Source organism: Biomphalaria glabrata, chromosome 9 (assembly GCF_947242115.1).
Source record: "Biomphalaria glabrata chromosome 9, xgBioGlab47.1, whole genome shotgun sequence".
In the NCBI taxonomy this organism is placed as follows: Eukaryota; Metazoa; Mollusca; class Gastropoda; family Planorbidae; genus Biomphalaria; species Biomphalaria glabrata.
The window spans coordinates 7,621,862-7,641,551 of NC_074719.1; the positions used below are offsets into that span (position 1 = coordinate 7,621,862).

The 19,690-nt window shown below is 37.2% G+C and overlaps 1 protein-coding gene across 6 annotated transcripts; it reads left to right on the forward strand.

Annotated features, from left to right (window-relative positions):
• The first annotated feature begins 1,249 nt into the window (after positions 1-1,249).
• Positions 1,250-9,971, forward strand: LOC129928338 (uncharacterized). 6 transcript variants are annotated; one of them, XM_056042352.1, is made up of 3 exons: positions 1,250-1,456; positions 4,232-4,418; positions 4,574-9,971. In XM_056042352.1, exon 3 carries the CDS (start codon positions 4,964-4,966, stop codon positions 7,502-7,504), a length of 2,541 nt encoding a protein of 846 aa, XP_055898327.1. In that variant the 5' UTR covers positions 1,250-1,456; positions 4,232-4,418; positions 4,574-4,963; the 3' UTR covers positions 7,505-9,971. The 6 variants fall into 6 exon arrangements, with proteins under 6 accessions (XP_055898327.1, XP_055898326.1, XP_055898329.1 ...); XM_056042351.1 differs by having other exon boundaries at positions 4,232-4,393; XM_056042354.1 differs by having other exon boundaries at positions 4,232-4,355.
• Positions 9,972-19,690: the final 9,719 nt, after the last annotated feature.

Sequence of the window (19,690 nt, forward strand, 5' to 3'; positions counted from 1 at the left end):
CATACGTGTTTTTAACGCATCACACAACATGCGTGTTTTTAACGCATCACACAACATACGTGTTTTTAACGCATCACACAACATACGTGTTTTTAACGCATCACACAACATACGTGTTTTTAACGCATCACACAACATACGTGTTTTTACGCATCACACAACAGACGTGTTTTTAACGCATCACACAACAGACGTGTTTTTAACGCATCACACAACATACGTGTTTTTAACGCATCACACAACATACGTGTTTTTAACGCATCACACATCATACATGTTTTTAACGCATCACACAACATACATGTTTTTAACGCATCACACAACATACGTGTTTTTAACGCATCACACACATATGCATGTTTTTAACGCATCACAACATGCGTGTTTTTAACGCATCACACACATATGCATGTTTTTAACGCATCACAACATGCGTGTTTTTAACGCATCACAAAACATACGTGTTTTTAACGCATCAAATCTATCAACTCCTCTGCCAGTTTCGAGAATTTAAACTTCAAGTCAAACTTTTTTCCAGAATCAATGAAGAAAGTTTCCCTTTTCAGACTATGCGATCTATGAGGCAGATGATGTTAATGTCATCTGTTTTTATGGCCAACTGTTAAACAGCAGGGTGTCATGTGGCCAGCACAAGGACCAACCGCCTTTACTTTCCCCAACTAAAAATAGGTAGACATTAAAGTTGGGCCGGAATAACTCAAATTGGACTCAAGGCTGTTTAAAAAATCCCGAAACTCAAAATCCAAGTCTTCACCGAGATTCGAACCCAGGACTCCAGGTTCGGACACCAAGTGCTTAAGCATTCAGCCATTGCCCCACCCCCCAAACGAAGAAAGCGTTAGCTAATTGTTGGCATTTAAAAACGAATTTTGTTAATCTTTGTTGCCAGGCAGATACGCGTGACTTGGTAATGTCCAAGGTAGAGTGGTTAGTGTCATTGGCAGTTAACAATAACTCAACACTACGTATTTGTAGATTACCTTTAGGGAGTTACGTTATATTGGGTTATATTGGGTTATAGAAGCTAATAATTGTAAATATCTGGTAGTGTCAATCTCACTCCAACAAAACGAGAGACAGAAACATACGCATTTAAAAAAAAAAAGCTCAAGGATTAGTCCCACTCTACATTTTGCCTAGGTCATTGTTTCTCTGGTCCTGTAACATAAAGTACATTATTCTGTAAGCGGTGCGTGGGGTGGGTAGGGTAGGGGAGACAATCTTTTGTCTTGCTCTAAACATGTTACAACCTAAGGTAGACTGTAGTCAAGTCAATTAAGTTCCAAGGTATCCATAGCTTTATTGATCGTGTATGTCTCACAAAACCAGAAGATAGGTTTCTTCTCATACGTTGGATGTTCAACTCCAAAGTTCATGTGTCTCTTCAGTTTATTGACTGTATCACAAATGATATCTACAGTACAGATATGCTCAGGTAAGGTTATAATGTATACTACGGTTTCGTTGTTATTTTAAATAGTAATTAATGCTCTATTTTTTTAAATGGATGATTTTTAAGCTTTAAGGTAGAAGTACTTTCAACCAAGAAGGCGCGGTGGCTGAGCGGTAAAACGCTTGGCTTTCGAACTGAGAGTCCCTAGTTCAAATCCTAATAAAGACTAGGATTTCTAATTTCGGGATCTTTGGGCGCCTTTGAATCCACCCAGCTCTAATTGGTACCTGACATAAGTTTGGGAAAACTAAGGCGGTTGGTCGTTGTGCTGGCTACATGACACCCTCGTTAACCGTAGGCCACAGAAACATATGACCTTAACATCATCTGCCATGTAGACCACAAGGTCTGAAAAGGGAGCTTTACATTTTACTTCCCACCAGATTTGGGAGTGACAAGAGAATCTCTTACGGCTCTAGGCCATTGAATAGGCCAATGATAAGGCAATCTTTCTGTCTTTGATGGTTTCAAGAAGATGTCTATTACACCTGTCTCTCTAGGAAGACCATTGCCGTTCTATTTGTCACCATTGTCTTTTGTTTTTTTTTTTCTAGCAAAAAATGATCCCTTTGAGAAATGATTTTGTCATTTGGGAAAATATAGAATCACATTTCTTATTCCATACGCTAAAACAAATTCGTACAAGTGATTCTTCTTCTCTAGTACCATAAGAGAATTGGCTGCCTGAATCATCCAGGAAAACCAACGACTTAGCAGATTTGAAATCATTGATTAACATGCATGACTAGAGTGACACATGAAATGCGTAAAACATAATTATCTTCTTCTTTTTGTAAAGTAACGTCTGTAATATATAAGATTGATGATGTTTTTTTTTCATCCCCACCAAGTGCTATGAATTAGGTTCCATATGAGATAAGATTGTAGGTTAATATGCCATAAGATTGTAGGTTAATATGCCATAAATATACAGTGTATAGTTTAAGAAAGTCTTATAAATACATACCAGTCACCTAGCTTTGTTTTATAAGGTTCACTTTAACTCTTATGTGATATGTATTTCTTTCACATGTGATCAAAGCCCTTGTTTTACGTATGAAAATAATGAAAACGTCCTCTACTGCCTATGTGTGAAACGTCTTATCTATATTACCTTGTATTTTTTTAAAATATAAAAACAAGGTTACAAAAGACAGTTTGTGTGGAAACACAAACTCAAAATCGGCCCCCGAAAAGGTCCATCCAGGCAGGCTTCAATATTTTCAGAAAGAACATGCAAATGAAATTATATCAAAGACAAATGAGAGATAAGAATGGAGAAAGAAGGTTAACAGATCTTGTGTAGTGCCCCAACGGTCCCGCAGATCAAAGGATAGGTGAAAGTGAATGTAAAGTTAGATGTGAACCTGGGCTAACTAGTTCCCCTTTTAGACCTTGTGGTCTATAGGACAGATGATGTAAAGTTCATCTGTTTTTGTGGCCTACGATTAGCGAGGGTGTCATGTAGCCAGCACAACGACCAACCGCCTATACTTTTCCCCAACTAATGTCAGGTACCCATTAGAGCTGAGTGGACTCAGAGGCGCCCAAAGATTCCAAAGTTGAAAATCCCAGTCTTCACCAGGATTTGAACCCGGACCCTCTGTTCGGAAGCAAAGCGCTTTACCGCTCAGCCACCGCGCCTCCCTTGGCCAAATGGATGTCTTATAATTGATCCAATTGTTTTGAAAAGGCTCAATCTCTTATTCGAATCCTCAAAAAAAAATTAAAAAATTCCGCAATAAAAAAAATGTTTATAAAAATGAAGTTTATAAGATTACTATTCATTTTAAATTAGGTTTAACTTATAATGCATACTTATTAGCTTTTTCTCTTTAAAAAAGTGCTTGCATAACTGATTTTAAAAATTAGATTTTTCGCTTTCAGAAAAAAAAAAATTAGCCGTTGCATCAGAACTTTGAATGGTCTAAAATACTGTGATGTCGGATTTTCAATATCTTTTCTAGTTTACGAGATCTAAACGGGACGGACGGACAGACGGACAGACGGTCAGACGGACAGACGAACAGACATTTCGCACAAAACTAATAGCGTCTTTTCCCCTTTCGGGGGCCGCTAAAAAGTACTGCATCATTGAACCATTCAAAACAAGTGTTGCTGCTGAAGTAGACTATGCCAAAGAAGACGTCGAAGTGAAAGCTATACATGATGCAATAAAATCTAACGATGACAACACAATAGATTTAAGTCAAACGAAGGAAGACGCCAGCCAAGACGAAGGTTCTGATCAGAATGAAGACTCCAAAGGTTTGTGTGCACTTCGCGAGTTCATTATAGGCCGTGATAAAGTAGAGGTTTCTAATCGTTTAAGAACATTTTATTCTAGAGCTTCCGAAGTTTACACAGAGGAGAATAAAACTGAAGGAAGACAAGACAGACTGATACACACTGCTGCATTATTCAGTAGAGATAGCAGCATAATTAAAATATTGAGTACGATCTATTGCCCAACATTGATTACCAAGAAACGAACAGGGGGCTATGCGGGACAAACTGCTTTGCATATAACCATTTCTAAACAAAAGTTTAAAGCTACAGAAATCCTTTTAAAAGCGGCAAAGTCTAACAAACTCCACAACAAGATCTGGTCTGTCAGGAAAAAAAATTACACGGAAAAGAAATAACATTTTTTATTTATTCATCTTTTTTTTTTCTAGCATACATGAACTCTGTCTGTCTGTTTGTCTGTCTGGTACAAATCTTGTACTCGTTATTTCCCCCACTTTCTATTTTCAGATCAAGTTGAAACTTATCACTATTATTCATAGCTAATGACAACACCTGAATCAATGTAAAAAAAATAATTTGTCATAGTGGAAATTGTAGAATGCTAACAGGAGATAATACCAATATTAATAAGGTATACAGCAGTAATTGAACAGTGCTCTCAACCGCCATGTAAGGCGCCAACGAGACATGCAAGGTAGACGTGTAAAGTGGCAAGAATAGGAGAGTACCTTACGAACTTGTGTACAGTTATGATTAATTCCAAAAATAAAAGATTACATTTTACTCAGTATAAGCTAGGTTTTTACATGTATATTTTTTTCTATTAAACTTGTTTTAATTTCTTTACAGATTCTTCTATTAGACCGGAAGAAACTATTGAGCCTAAGTCATATTTTTACTACGTGGATATGGCTATAAGTAAACTTCAATTAAAATAATCTGTCGAATTGTTGGCCCGAAATGTGTATAGTAAAGTTCCCCTTTCAGACCTTGCGATCTATAGGGCAGATGATGTAAGTGTCATCTGTTTCTGTGGCCAACGGTTAACAAAGGTGTCATGTGGCCAGCACAACGACCAACCGCCTTTACATTTCCCCAACTAATTTCAGATACCCATTAGAGCTGGGTGGAATGATAAAGATTTCGAAATTCAAAATTCCTGTCTTCACCGAGATTCGAATCCAGGATCGCCACTTCTGAAGCCACCGCGTCTTCCTTGAATTGTGTAGTTCTCCAAAAATGATTTCCAGGCTCAAATACTGTAATAAAAGTATTGCCACCCATGAGCCTAAACAGTCGTTAGATTTAGAAGTGACTGCTATTTACGAAGCTATAAGTAAAAGTGAAGAAATCAAGAACTCACTATATGTGGGAGAAAAACTCGAAGATTCAACTCACCAAGACAGCATTAAAGACTCAATTAAAATTGATAGTAATCGATCTGAACTTAAAGGTTTCGACCACCTCGAAAGCTTTATAAACAAGTACGAGAATGACCCAGTTCAAATCTCAGACCGTTTACGAAAGTTTCGCAGCAGAACAGATGACAGTGACGACACATTGCTGCATACGGCAGCTCTCCTGAGCGGAGACGTTCGGCTCATAAAGCTTCTAATGGAGAACTGCCCAGAATTAATCTCCATCCCAAGAACAGGAAGTTATCAAGGACAAACTGCTTTGCATATAACAATAGCTAAAGGAAAAGAAAAGGCGACCGAAGCTATACTCAACAATCTTAAAGAAGAAAAAAAAGCCAACATATTGTCAATGAAAGGCACGGGGTCAAAGTTCAAGAATAACATAATGATGGGAGAGACTGTGTTCTCTGTAGCTGTATTAACTCTAAAACCTGAGATGGTAGATCTTCTGCTGAGGCACGGCGCTCCTATTGAAGAAGTCAACAGCAAGGGAGATAATGTTATTCATACATTAATTAAATATGCGGCTCTTAAACCTGACAGTATACCCAAAATTATCAAAATGTTAAAGCACTTGAGAGAAAAAACATTTAAAGATCCGGACAAAAAAGACATGTTAATTGCAAAATTATGGTTTGGAGAAAATGAAAATTTAGAGACGCCATTAAAGTTGTCCGTTTCCAGAGGGTTAGTAGATGTCTTCAACGCACTGATGAAGATGAAATCTATATTCTACTTTCCTTGTGAAAACGACGGAAGTTTCGACTTACGCTTCTATGACATAACAGAGATCGACCACATCAATCAGCTGGAATACACAAAAAACAAGTTAGAGAAGACACCCATCTCCAGCTCCTGCTGCCCCAGCTGCTCCTTCTCCTGCTACTCCTGCTGCCCCCGTTGCACCAGCTGCTGCACCTGCTGCAGATGCTACTGTTGCTCCAGCTGCTTCTTTGTTAAGAAACGAATTTCTATTACTGAAAAGCTTTGCGATCTTAAGTGGGAAACAGCATTGCCTTTTATTGATGACTATAAAGTTCCCATAATCAAAGCCGTCATGTCCAAAAGATACAATAACAAAAGCCTAAAGTTTGTTTACATTCTGTACGCTTTTACCCACTTAATTATGTTGCTACTTTTTACAATCTCCATTTTCTACAGAAAGTATGTTGCCAATACAAAATGCAGCGACAGCTGCAGAAATGAATATAATGTAAGCCAAGTGGTGCCCTGGATTCTTATGGTTTACGGCTTTGCAATGATAGCTTTAGAGTTTGTGAGATGTCTGGGTTTAAAAAAAATTGACTTGGTTTTTAAACCTTACAAAAAAAGTCAAATAAAAGGGGAATTCTTAAAAGAAATAGGCAGACGCCTGATAATGAGATATCACCAGAATGACTTGTACAGAATTGGACAATTAGTATTCGCTGTCTGTTTAGTGGTCGATTGTTTTATGTTTAATGTCCAAAAGGAGGACAAAAATGATCTGACCGTGACCGCTCTCTTTTCTGGCGTCTGGTTCACATTCTTTTTCTTTAAAGGATTGGACAAGTTCTCTATCTACACGGTCATGTTTCAGAAAGTCATTATGGGAGATATGTTTCGTTTTGGTATCTGGATAGTGATTGAGTTCACGGCGTTTTGTTTCGCTATGTATATCGTTCTGAGTGATAACATCAATGAAGTAGAAGAGTTCAGTACATTTACGAATACAACATTAACCATGTTTTCTTACATGCTTGGCCTCAAGGATTTGTCTTTCCTAGACCAAGTGGATGGCACAACTCAGCATCTGGTGGCCATTATCTATGTCTTATGTATAATCGTCACATATATACTGCTGATCAACTCACTGATCGCTATGATGTCTAAAAATGCAGAGGATACTTTTAAACATCGAAAGTCCATGATTCTCTTACAGAAGTTCTCCGTCGTCCTGTTCTTGGACGCCATTTTTTTAATATTCTGTTTACATAAACCGATCAATGAAAGATTGTCTTCCGGTACAATCTCCAATTCAAGAAAAGACAATCCAAAAAAAGACAGATTCTACCTGGCCATAAAAACAGAAAATACAGGTAAATTTAAACGACAAAATAAAGACGGAAGCAGTTTGAGAAATGTAACTTTAAGAGATTTAAGAAACGATTTGCTTCAAACCAAACAAACAATTTCAAAGGAAAGAAAAAAAATGTTTGACATTTTAAAAGATTTACCCATTAAAGCACAAACGCCACATACACCCTCATTTGAAGGTGGTGAAGATTCACAAAGTAAAACGGAATATGTGATTGACATAAGATCAGAGCCCCGGATTCCTGATGAAAGTGACCCAGTGCTTGATATAGACAATCAATTTTAAAGAAACAAAGTGTTTTAACGAGGACGGATCAACAAACGCAGTGCAGACTGAGTGACGTCCCGTGGACAATAAAAATTTAAATTTATAAGTAATGTATTTTTCTATGTTCAAAAATATTAGCTTTTAGATTTAGTCATTAATATTATTCAGTGCATTTTTTATATAACAACAAGCAAAATACACACAAAAAATACTTTAAAAAACAACAAATTTTGTATTTAGTGTAGTTGTATCAATGAATCTAAATCTGTCATGTAATTAAATTTGTAATAGATCAAGGTTATCAATAATAAATCTGTGCGAATAGAAATAATTTTGCCAATTTGCTATCTCTTGCTTTTAGCTTTCTCACTAAGCTATGATCCTATCACTTTCTCACTAAGCTATGATCCTATCACTTTCTCACTAAGCTATGATCCTATCACTTTCTCACTAATCTATGATCCTATCACTTTCTCACTAAGCTATGATCCTATCACTTTCTCACTAATCTATGACCTATCACTTTCTCACTAAGCTATGACCTATCACTTTCTCACTAAGCTATGATCCTATCACTTTCTCACTAAGCTATGATCCTATCACTTTCTCGCTAAGCTATGACCTATCACTTTCTCACTAAGCTATGATCCTATCACTTTCTCGCTAAGCTATGATCCTATCACTTTCTCGCTAAGCTATGACCTATCACTTTCTCACTAATCTATGACCTGTCACTTTCTCACTAAGCTATGACCTATCACTTTCTCACTAAGCTATGACCTATCACTTTCTCGCTAAGCTATGATCCTATCACTTTCTCACTAATTTATGACCTATCACTTTCTCACTAAGCTATGACCTATCACTTTCTCACTAATCTATGACCTATCACTTTCTCACTAAGCTATGACCTATCACTTTCTCACTAAGCTATGACCTATCACTTTCTCGCTAATCTATGATCCTATCACTTTCTCGCTAAGCTATGATCCTATCACTTTCTCACTAAGCTATGATCCTATCACTTTCTCACTAATCTATGACCTATCACTTTCTCACTAATCTATGACCTATCACTTTCTCACTAAGCTATCACCAATCACTTTCTCACTAATCTATGACCTATCACTTTCTCACTAAGCTATGACCTATCACTTTCTCACTAATCTATGACCTATCTCTTTCTTACTAAGCTATGACCTATCACTTTCTCACTAAGCTATGATCCTATCACTTTTTCGCTAAGCTATGACCTATCACTTTCTCACTAAGCTATGACCTATCACTTTCTCGCTAAGCTATGATCCTATCATTTTCTCGCTAAGCTATGATCCTATCACTTTCTCACTAAGCTATGATCCTATCACTTTCTCGCTAAGCTATGATCCTATCACTTTCTCACTAAGCTATGATCCTATCACTTGCTGGGACAATTTGGAAAGTGTATAGGGGAGAAGGAAGGGGGTATCTGGGTGATCGCTTTTTAAATGTATTTTTTTTTTAAGTGAACGATCTGTATTCAAACTCTGAGGCTAAAGGCTTCTCAGCCTCCACAAGTCAAAACGGTAACCGCTGTGCCAGGGATGAAACTAGGTTAATAGCTAGTTATAGTTATTTACAACTTTTCTTCCTACAAACAATAAAATAAGAGGCTAATTCAACTTATACTTCCTTATCAGTCAAGTAAATTTTTTTCCCTTGTTCGAGATACAAAACAAATAATTAATTACCAATAGTTAATACAATTTTATTTTATTAATCATTGTGTTGGCATGTAAAAGAAATAAGTATGCCAAATTTCAGTTTGATCCAAGATTGGGTGTGGGGAACATAGCGTGCATACATTTTACCAGACAGACAGAAAGAGTGAGTTGATATGAGCTTTGTTAAAACAACAACATTCGAAAGAGAGTCGAAGTCTTTAGCAATGGTATCGAGCAACTTATTTTTATTTGAAAATAACGATACTGTATCTATTTTGATCAAGAACAACCAGAGGCCGAGACAGTCAACTGAACGAGTAGCGATACTGTCACTTGCCTTCATGGATGCGTGTATTTCCATATCGCAGGAGTCAGTGTTTTAATTAAATATTTTATATTGTTATTCTGTGATGTTAAATGGATATTACAAAATATGCATATTAGAGTAGGAATAAGATTTAATGTACATTTAGGCTTAATCTAGTTCTTTCTTTAAAAAAAAACGTCATACTTTAGAGTTATTAATATTTTAAGTGCATTAGCCTAAATTAAAGCTTGTAGAGGTTAAGGGGTCTCAACTTACTAAAGCCACAATATAGGATGTATGGATTTACTTGGCCCGTGTATTAAATATATTATTTTAATTATTCATTGATAGACTTATATTTATAACTTGAGATTAATTAATTCATTTATATATTTATAACCTGCCTTATTTATGTATTGATATATGGATAACCGGCTATTATTTTTTTTTTTTATGACTCTGTTAGTCAATATTTGTGTCATTTACATGTATATGAATGATAAATAAAGAGTATTTATTCATTTCTCTGTCAGTCTCACCTTTCTTTAATAATAATAATAATAATAATAATAATAATAACATTAGTAATAATAATAATCCAAGATTACAAAGAGAGTTTTTGTTACACAAACTCAGAGGCGGCCCCCGTCGAAGTCGGATCCCTGTCGGATCTGCATATTCGCAAATAATATTCAAGAGGTGATTTAATTTTGATGGTCAAAAGTAATAATGTCTCAAAGATTCAATTACCGTAAATTTAAATTTAAATTAAATTAAAAATAGTAGATTAGTTTTAGTATATTATAACATTGCAATATTGATCAAAACGTTTGGAAATGAAAATCTACACTTTTTTTTTTACACTTTAAGTTTAGAAATTGAAATTCTACATCTTAATCTAGTCTATTTTAGTCTAAACTAGATCTAGAAATTCTAGATCTAGACTCTAAAATAATTTTAATTAGAATATAAATCCAGATCTAGATATACTGTAATAAAAATCTAGATCTAGTTTAAAAAATCTAGATTAGATCTAAATCAAGATATCATTCCTTTTTTAAACGCGAGTCACATAACGAGGCTTAATAAACATTACTATACCGAGTTCTTTTTTCATTTCATTTGAAGAATTAATTCCATATAACGTCAGAGGGAAAATAAAAACACTACGTCACACGGCCTAGCTAGACTAAAAATCGCATTCATCAATACGAGCCATTTATCGAGTGTTCATAGACTTTGGTGCACCGAGTGCGTTCTTTAAGCATTTCATTTAAAGAATTCATTCCATATGACGTCAAAGGAAAAAAAAACACTACGTCACACGGCCTAGCTAGACTAAAATCACCTTCATCAATACGAGCCATTTATCGAGTGTTCATAGACTTTGGTGCACCGAGTGCGTTCTTTAAGCATTTCATTTAAAGAATTCATTCCATATGACGTCAAAGAAAATAAAAACACTACGTCACACGGCCTAGCTAGACTAAAATCACCTTCATCAATACGAGCCATTTATCGAATGTTCATAGACTTTGGTGCACCGAGTGCGTTCTTTAAGCATTTCATTTAAAGAATTCATTCCATATGACGTCATAGAAAAAAAAAACACTACGTCACACGGCTTAGTTAGACTAAAATATGTTTTCATCAATACGAACAATGTTTCGAGGGTTAATAGACATTGGTGCACAGAGTGCGTTCTTTTAGCATTACATTTAAAGAGTCCATTCATATGACGTCGTGGAAAAAAAATTCCATTACCTCACAATAGGATAGTAGTACCGGTACCAAAAAAAAAATGTCTTTATTTACACGAGATATTTAACGAGGGTTCATAGACATTGGTGCACTGAGTTCTAATAGAATTTATTTAAAGAGGATCAAAGCCGCATTGTTTTTGCGTTTTGTCTGTCAGTCGGTCTGTCCGTCATCTTGATTTAAAAAAAACACAACAACTAAAAGTTATTAAAAATTGATTAACCTTTATTTTACGTTTCAAAACATCGCAATAATTTTTAGGTATGAACACAATTGAAAAGTTTATATAATAGATTGTTCCGGATGTTTGTATAAATAGTAAAAGAAAAAGAGAATTTCAGATAAATGTAATACCGTTAATTAAATTTTTTGGATGGTCTCGTATAAAAATTAGATGTACTACAGCCATGTGGAGAGATTTTCATACCTTACTTTGGTGTTTGAATTCTGTTTTCCTTAAAAATTGGAATATAATATTAAAGATAATTAGATTTTTTAATGTTTTAGATAGAAAGTTAAATGTACTGTAAGAGAGAAGTGAGTTAAAATATTTTTCATAAAAATCCGTAAAAACATTATTTCGTAAATGAGAAGATTATTTGTTTATTATTTAGAAGAGGGAGTTCAAACAATTCTTATTTTATCTTATATAATACAGAATTATTTGGCATTAGTAGATTTTTAAATAAATTGGGAAATTCACACAATTTGTATGTATAAGAATTTTTTACTTATGTTAAAAATATTTACGAATTATTTATATTTCAACCTATCCGTCTCAGCCATTTTTGTTGAGCCACATTTAGCCTTTTCTCAATTTTGACAGATGACTTCCACGTCTCACATGCATATGTTGTGTTAATGTTGGGATGGCAATTGTGTTGAGAAGGTGTAGTTTTGTCTCAAGCCCAATGGCTTGGCTTGTCCAAATAGGCTGCAGTCTTTGTAAAATGCTCTCTGCCTTTCCATGATTTACATCACGGTAGGCATCCCCATCATTTGTTATGATGCTGCCAAGTTAAGCGAACATGTCCAGCTCTTCAACCTTTATGGAAAAAGGCGACTAGGAAGATATTATCTGGGTTTAGAGCTTATCTCAATCGTGACTCTTATACTGAAAAATTTCGTTTGAATTCTAACTTTTCCAAAGCAAAGTTTTTTTTAAACAATTATGATAAATTCATGTGAAATTACATAAACATAAATAATTCAACTAATTTTGTTCATAAACTATGATTTCTCCATAAAAGTAGGACAGCCCCCCCCCACACACACACACTTACAGAGTTTAGGTGGGAAGGAAAGTAGAAGTATTCGCCCCCCCCCCCCCAAATCGGCCAACAGGGGAACGAAATAATATAAAGATCGGTTAAAATATTAATAACAATTTTTAATCATATAGATATTTAATCGATTCTGTTAGCAAGCTGTGATTTCTACAAATAAATTGGACCGCCCTCCCACTCAAAAGTTTATGAGGGGGGGGGGCGGGATTGATGACATAGCCCCCTCCCGTCCCCACCAAATCGGCCAACATACTATAGGGGGGGGGAGCGAAATAATCTAAAAATAGGTTGAAATATAAATAATTAGTAAATATTATTAACATAAGTAAAAAATTCGCATACATACAAATTGTGTGAATTCTATACTAAAATACAGGGGCGGACTGGCTATATGGGCATTCGGGCAAATGCCCGGTGGGCCGGTACCCAAATGGGCCGGGATGGACACCGAAATGGCCGCATGGATGTCATTATGACACGTATTGAATTGTTAAAAGTTTTATAGTATTCTCTTATATCAGTGACCATCTGAGCGTCGTGTTTCCATTAAAAACTTTTACAGACTGTACAGTGTAATACTTATTTAATCGAACACATTTTCCGAATTAATGTAATAGCCTATATCCGTAAACAAGAGGCGCTGTGGCAGAGTGGAAAAGCTTAGCTTACGAACCGAGGGGTCCCTGGAGAAGATCCACCCAGCTATAATGGGTACCCTGACATTAGTTGGGGAAAAGTGAAGGTGGTTGGTTGTTGTGCTTGCCACAAGGCACCCTCGTAAACGGTGAGTCACAAAAACAAATAACATCTACAGAAACAGATGATCTGTACAATTTCTGCCCCATAGATCGCAAGGTCTGAAATGAATAATTTATCAAACTTAACATTATGATTTTGAGGAGAGGTGGAATTGGAAGCCTATCACATGATATATAAATTATGGTCCGAATTATATAGAAATGCCCGGGCCAATTTTGACACCCAGTCCGCTCCTGCTAAAATAAGAATAAAAATGGAGAGCTTTTTGCCTGAGATTTGTTTTAATATACTTCCACACTAAAGTGCATTTCTAGAAATGACTCTGTCTCCAAAACACGGCATAATTCCTTTTGTCACTTGGGTGTTTGAAGGGCAGAAGAGAAGAGGGCTTTAAGAAGGTCAAAACAAGTTCAGGCAGCAGCAGACTGAGCTATTTAATTCTCGTAAGGTAAACTTCGCTTTATTGATCCTGGGACACTTGTAGGTGGGTGCTAGTCTAGCAGTTTCACCACTTGGATAAAAAAATATTCACCAAAAAGATTGCCAAGGGTAAGAATTCATTTAGTGAGACAAATATTTTTAAATTTTTTTTTTTACTCTGGAGATTCATATCAATTTTTTTTTAAAACATGTTATAATTATACGTGTTTCTGTCTTTGCACCATTTCTAGTTATACTGCATTTATTTTACCGTACACAACAAAACAAGGCAAAAGACAGGGAGGAATGGAGAAAGACGGTCGACGAGTCTTGCTTGGTGCCCCAACGGTACAACAGGATAGGTAAAGATAAAGGTAAAGACTACAAGTTACTAGAGAGATAAATCTTGAATACTAATTGAAATAACTGTTAGGCTAGACTGCTTTTTTTTTACATAAGATATAACGTTATGGAATGCACGGAGATAATATAGGCAAGTGTAATGGAAGCAAGCCTCTTGACCAGACTACGGCAGTATTGGAAATATTTAATGAGATTATTATTATTATTATTATTATTATAGCTTTTTATGCTACTTTCATGCTAATAGCATGCTCAGAGCGCTTTGGTCCAATCTCATTTGTGGACCAGTTTGGGGGGTGGGGATGGTGGGGAGGTATCTAGGAGTTGGTTTTCCGTTCTGCCTTTAGGCGCTCAGTAAACGCAACTCTGCCCAAGTCGGGTGTCGAACCTCGAGCCCTCTTCTAGGTAGCCAAGACAAGCCAAGCTCAAGCGCACTTAGCCTCTCGACCACGCTTCCCACGCTTCTATATTTATAGATATAGTTTAGAGACTTTTTCCTTTTCAGTGTTGTCGCTGTGAGGTTCGGGGGTGTAGACCGCACTTGGCGACACTAAGAGACAGTAGCAAGGCTACTATTCTGTATTATTGTATTTAGTAATAGTAATAATAGTAATGTAATTTAAATAGCACTGTTAACTAACGGACTGCAGGCTCGAGATGGTACGATAACAAAAGAAACAAAAACAATAGAGAGATAACATGAAAAAACTAATCTAAAAAAAAGTTCGGAACAGATAGGTCTTAATGGGTTAATGGGTTAAAATAAAACCTTGCTATCAACTCTCTCTAATTTATTTACCATCATGCCCTTTTAGATGTTTTATTTTCAATTTTAATTTAGATTTTTTTTCGTCTATGATGTCACAAAGTCATTCTCCATTTGTCTCAGTAATTGGGCGAAACCCCAGAAAATTTTCATGTTTTTCAACATGAGTTTATGTGGATCCACAGTGACGTCCGTGAGTTGTTGTTTTTTTATAGAAAGAAATAAAAAAAAAATAAAGTTTCGGATGTTCCTCCAGAGTTGAAGATAATTTACTTCCGAGTCCATACTTCCCGCAGGACGAACGTGGATGGAAGCGGGCCGGGTGTGAGCACAGGACCATCGATAAATCTGAATGACTGTCCAGTGCGCAAACTGCAAGACCAGGCAGCCATCCTGTTATGTGAGATTGTGTTATAAAAGAGTCTGATGGACCCAGCGTATAGTGTTAGCATTGCTTATTGAGTTCTTTAGTGTAATATTAAGCCTATAACTGAATCATTATTTTAAACTAACAGTTGAGCCCGTGAGAAAGTACAAACTTGTCTCTATGTTTTGGTTTGCAAACACTCAGTAGCGACACACTAATGTACGGACTTCTTTTTGACGCCTTAAGTCATTAATTTTAGTTTAACTTTAACTTTATTAATAAGACAAGAAAAGGTTAGTAAGACTGTCTAAATTGTAAATCTAATCATTACAATTTAGCGCTTAGTTATTCTTTTCGCTTTTATATATATTGTAACGTTTCTCATAATTCAGGCTCTGTGCAAACTTCACCACACGACACCACCAACTTAAAGAACTTGACAACTTAGGGCTCCAAATAACGTTATAGTTTACTGTCCAATAAATTGGCAACACGTAACACAAGACTGTACAAATATATTTCCGTTAGCAACCGTACCATCGTATCAACTCTTGCACTGGCCTCTCCGTCTCGTTCCGGGCTTGCACTGGGTTCAACAGTTCAGGACTGACGTCATACACTGGGCTCGTTGTGTCGGATTAGATCGCAGACCAAGATCAAGACGCCGTCTCGTAGTAACAAGGTCTCCTGGCTGTACTTGAGAATACTCCGGAACCGAACCGTCGTAATGCGCCTTACAGAACCACACCGCTGAACCAAGTCCTCTGTAGTGAACACGAATGTAGTGAACCAAGACTGTAGTGAACCAGGACTGTAGTGAACCAAGACTGTAGTGAACCAGGACTGTAGTGAACCAGGACTGTAGTGAACCAGGACTGTTGTGAACCAGGACTGTAGTGAACCAGGACTGTAGTGAACCAGGACTGTAGTGAACCAGGACTGTAGTGAACCAGGACTGTTGTGAACCAGGACTGTTGTGAACCAGGACTGTTGTGAACCAGGACTGTTGTGAACCAGGACTGTTGTGAACCAGGACTGTAGTGAACCAGGACTGTTGTGAACCAGGACTGTTGTGAACCAGGACTGTTGTGAACCAGGACTGTTGTGAACCAGGACTGTAGTGAACCAGGACTGTTGTGAACCAGGACTGTAGTGAACCAGGACTGTTGTGAACCAGGACTATTGTGAACCAGGACTGTAGTGAACCAAGACTGTAGTGAACCAGGACTGTAGTGAACCAGGACTGTAGTGAACCAGGACTGTTGTGAACCAGGACTATTGTGAACCAGGACTGTAGTGAACCAGGACTGTTGTGAACCAGGACTATTGTGAACCAGGACTGTTGTGAACCAGGACTATTGTGAACCAGGACTGTTGTGAACCAGGACTGTAGTGAACCAGGACTGTTGTGAACCAGGACTATTGTGAACCAGGACTGTAGTGAACCAGGACTATTGTGAACCAGGACTGTTGTGAACCAGGACTGTAGTGAACCAGGACTGTAGTGAACCAGGACTGTAGTGAACCAGGACTGTAGTGAACCAGGACTGTAGTGAACCAGGACTGTTGTGAACCAGGACTGTAGTGAACCAAGACTGTAGTGAACCAGGACTGTAGTGAACCAGGACTGTTGTGAACCAGGACTGTTGTGAACCAGGACTGTTGTGAACCAGGACTGTAGTGAACCAAGACTGTAGTGAACCAGGACTGTTGTGAACCAGGACTGTAGTGAACCAGGACTGTAGTGAACCAGGACTGTAGGGAACCAGGACTGTTGTGAACCAGGACTGTAGTGAACCAGGACTGTTGTGAACCAGGACTATTGTGAACCAGGACTGTAGTGAACCAGGACTATTGTGAACCAGGACTGTTGTGAACCAGGACTGTTGTGAACCAGGACTGTTGTGAACCAGGACTATTGTGAACCAGGACTGTAGTGAACCAGGACTGTAGTGAACCAGGACTGTTGTGAACCAGGACTGTTGTGAACCAGGACTGTAGTGAACCAGGACTGTTGTGAACCAGGACTGTAGTGAACCAGGACTGTTGTGAACCAGGACTGTTGTGAACCAGGACTGTAGTGAACCAGGACTGTAGGGAACCAGGACTGTTGTGAACCAGGACTGTTGTGAACCAGGACTATTGTGAACCAGGACTGTAGTGAACCAGGACTGTAGTGAACCAGGACTGTTGTGAACCAGGACTGTTGTGAACCAGGACTGTTGTGAACCAGGACTGTAGTGAACCAAGACTGTAGTGAACCAGGACTGTAGTGAACCAGGACTGTAGTGAACCAGGACTGTAGTGAACCAGGACTGTAGTGAACCAGGACTGTAGGGAACCAGGACTGTAGTGAGTCGTCGTATATTGGACAAATGTGGTGGGACAATTGTTGTGTGTAGGTTCGGCGGTGTACAGGGAAACCATTGACTGAAGTTCGGCTGAACACTTGTGAATTGTACATACATACAAATGCATTCTCAAAAACCAAGAGTTACTAGGTGGTTCTTTATCTATTTTTCTTAGTATTACTAATAGTCGAAAAAAAATTAATCAAAAATTCCAAAAACTAGAGCCACAAAACCTTGATGCTCTTCATCCCTGATCAAAGAAAGGGACCAAAGCCAAAAATTAGAGTTAAGTTTCTAGCTTAACTCACTTTGTAAAGTGGGAGGTTAGGGTTAGGTTTTTTCTTGGCTATTTTTAGTTTATAACTTTTGATATTTATTCTGGAAATATCAAAACCTGCCTTTTTACCTGAGATGTCTTTTAAACGCTGAACTCATGGTCGGACTCTTCTTGTGAAAACACAAACTCTCTTTTAAACCTTTTTTACTATTAAGATAAATTCTTTTTATTTAGTGGTGGTTCCGGACCTGAAAAATAGCAAATTTCACACAAATCCATAAGGTTTGGCAACGCTTCTGTGAAGACTTAAGTTTCTCTTAAGTAAACAATAGAAAATGGCAATAGAGCGTAACGAACGAAGACTTCTGTTACATGACGGCGGTACGTTTAGTGGAGAAGTAACACTGACACTTAAGATGTTAACTCTTTCTCTCCTAACTGACGATACCAACGTTGATTCCACCACAATGTGGTAAATAATAACGGAGAGAAAGAGTTAAATAAGAATTCCAATCAATGTAGGTAGTGTGAGAGTGGCAGCGGGGCGTAACCAAGTCACACACACACACACACAAAGAAAGTTAAAACCTTGACGAAATAAGAAGTAAAAACTTTTCTCTATAACAAATGTTTATTTTATGACACTTGCAGTTAAATGATACACGACGTTTAGTTTTATTGGCAGGAGTCAAATACAAAATAGCTTAACTCTTTCTCTCCTAACTGACGATACCAGCGTTGATTCCACCAGAATGTGGTAAATAATTACGGAGAGAAAGTATTAATTAATTTCGATCTCACGATTCTAAGACAACATTTTTTTGTACTAAGCTTATATGAACTCACTTCGTCTGTTTGTCTGGTAAAAGTATTTGCTTACTTTATTTCTACAACACCCAATTTTAAATCAAGCTGAAATTTTGAACAATTATTTCTTTTACCTGACAACGCAAGAATCAATTTTTAAAAAAAGCAAGTAGTTAATAAACTATTGGTAATTAAATTTTTACTATGGTATCTGGAACAAGAAAAAGAAATTGTACTTGACTGAAATGGTGGTATAGGCGGAGTTTGTCCCCTTTATAGGTCGCCGCCTTAGCTCTTTCTCCTAATTGGTGATGCCAACGTTGATTTAAAGGCAGCACGGAAAACCAACTCCTAGATACCCCCTCCCCCCACTGGTCCACAAATGAGATTGGACCAAAGCGCTCTAATCATGCTATAAGCATGAAAGTAGCGCTAAATAAAAGTAGCGCTAAATAAAAGATATAATAATAATAATATACTGAAGTATGCAAACTCGACATGAAGCTTTTCAAAATCGACACTAACAGTTCAGAAAAAGAGACAAACATAAAGGAAGGGTCCTGGATTGCACATAGCATACACCATATGGCTCGGTAACTTCAGATACTACGATACCGATCAAGAATGAGTCACGGCTTCAAACTACACTCTCCATCATAGCCCCAAGATTAACACCCGTGAAAACGGGGAAACAATAGAAACTGTGGCGCATTAAGATTCTACAGCTCGAAAGCTCACTCCTCTACAAGAACAATACGAGAACTAAGGGTGACATGCACATTATTATTCAAATTTTTATCAGATCTCAGGTCTGTAAAATAATGTTTATCTTTTCAATGGTGATCGAAAACGTAGCAATCTAATGATAATGATGATTAAATATATAATGCCATATAACAACAGAACAATTACACTTAAAAATCCATAGTTTAAGTACCAAGCTGATTTGCCATGGTCATTTTTTTAAATTAAACATATTTTTAAAAAATAAGCTAACCTCTGAATAACGTTTTGGCCGCCCCCTAAATTTGGCCGCC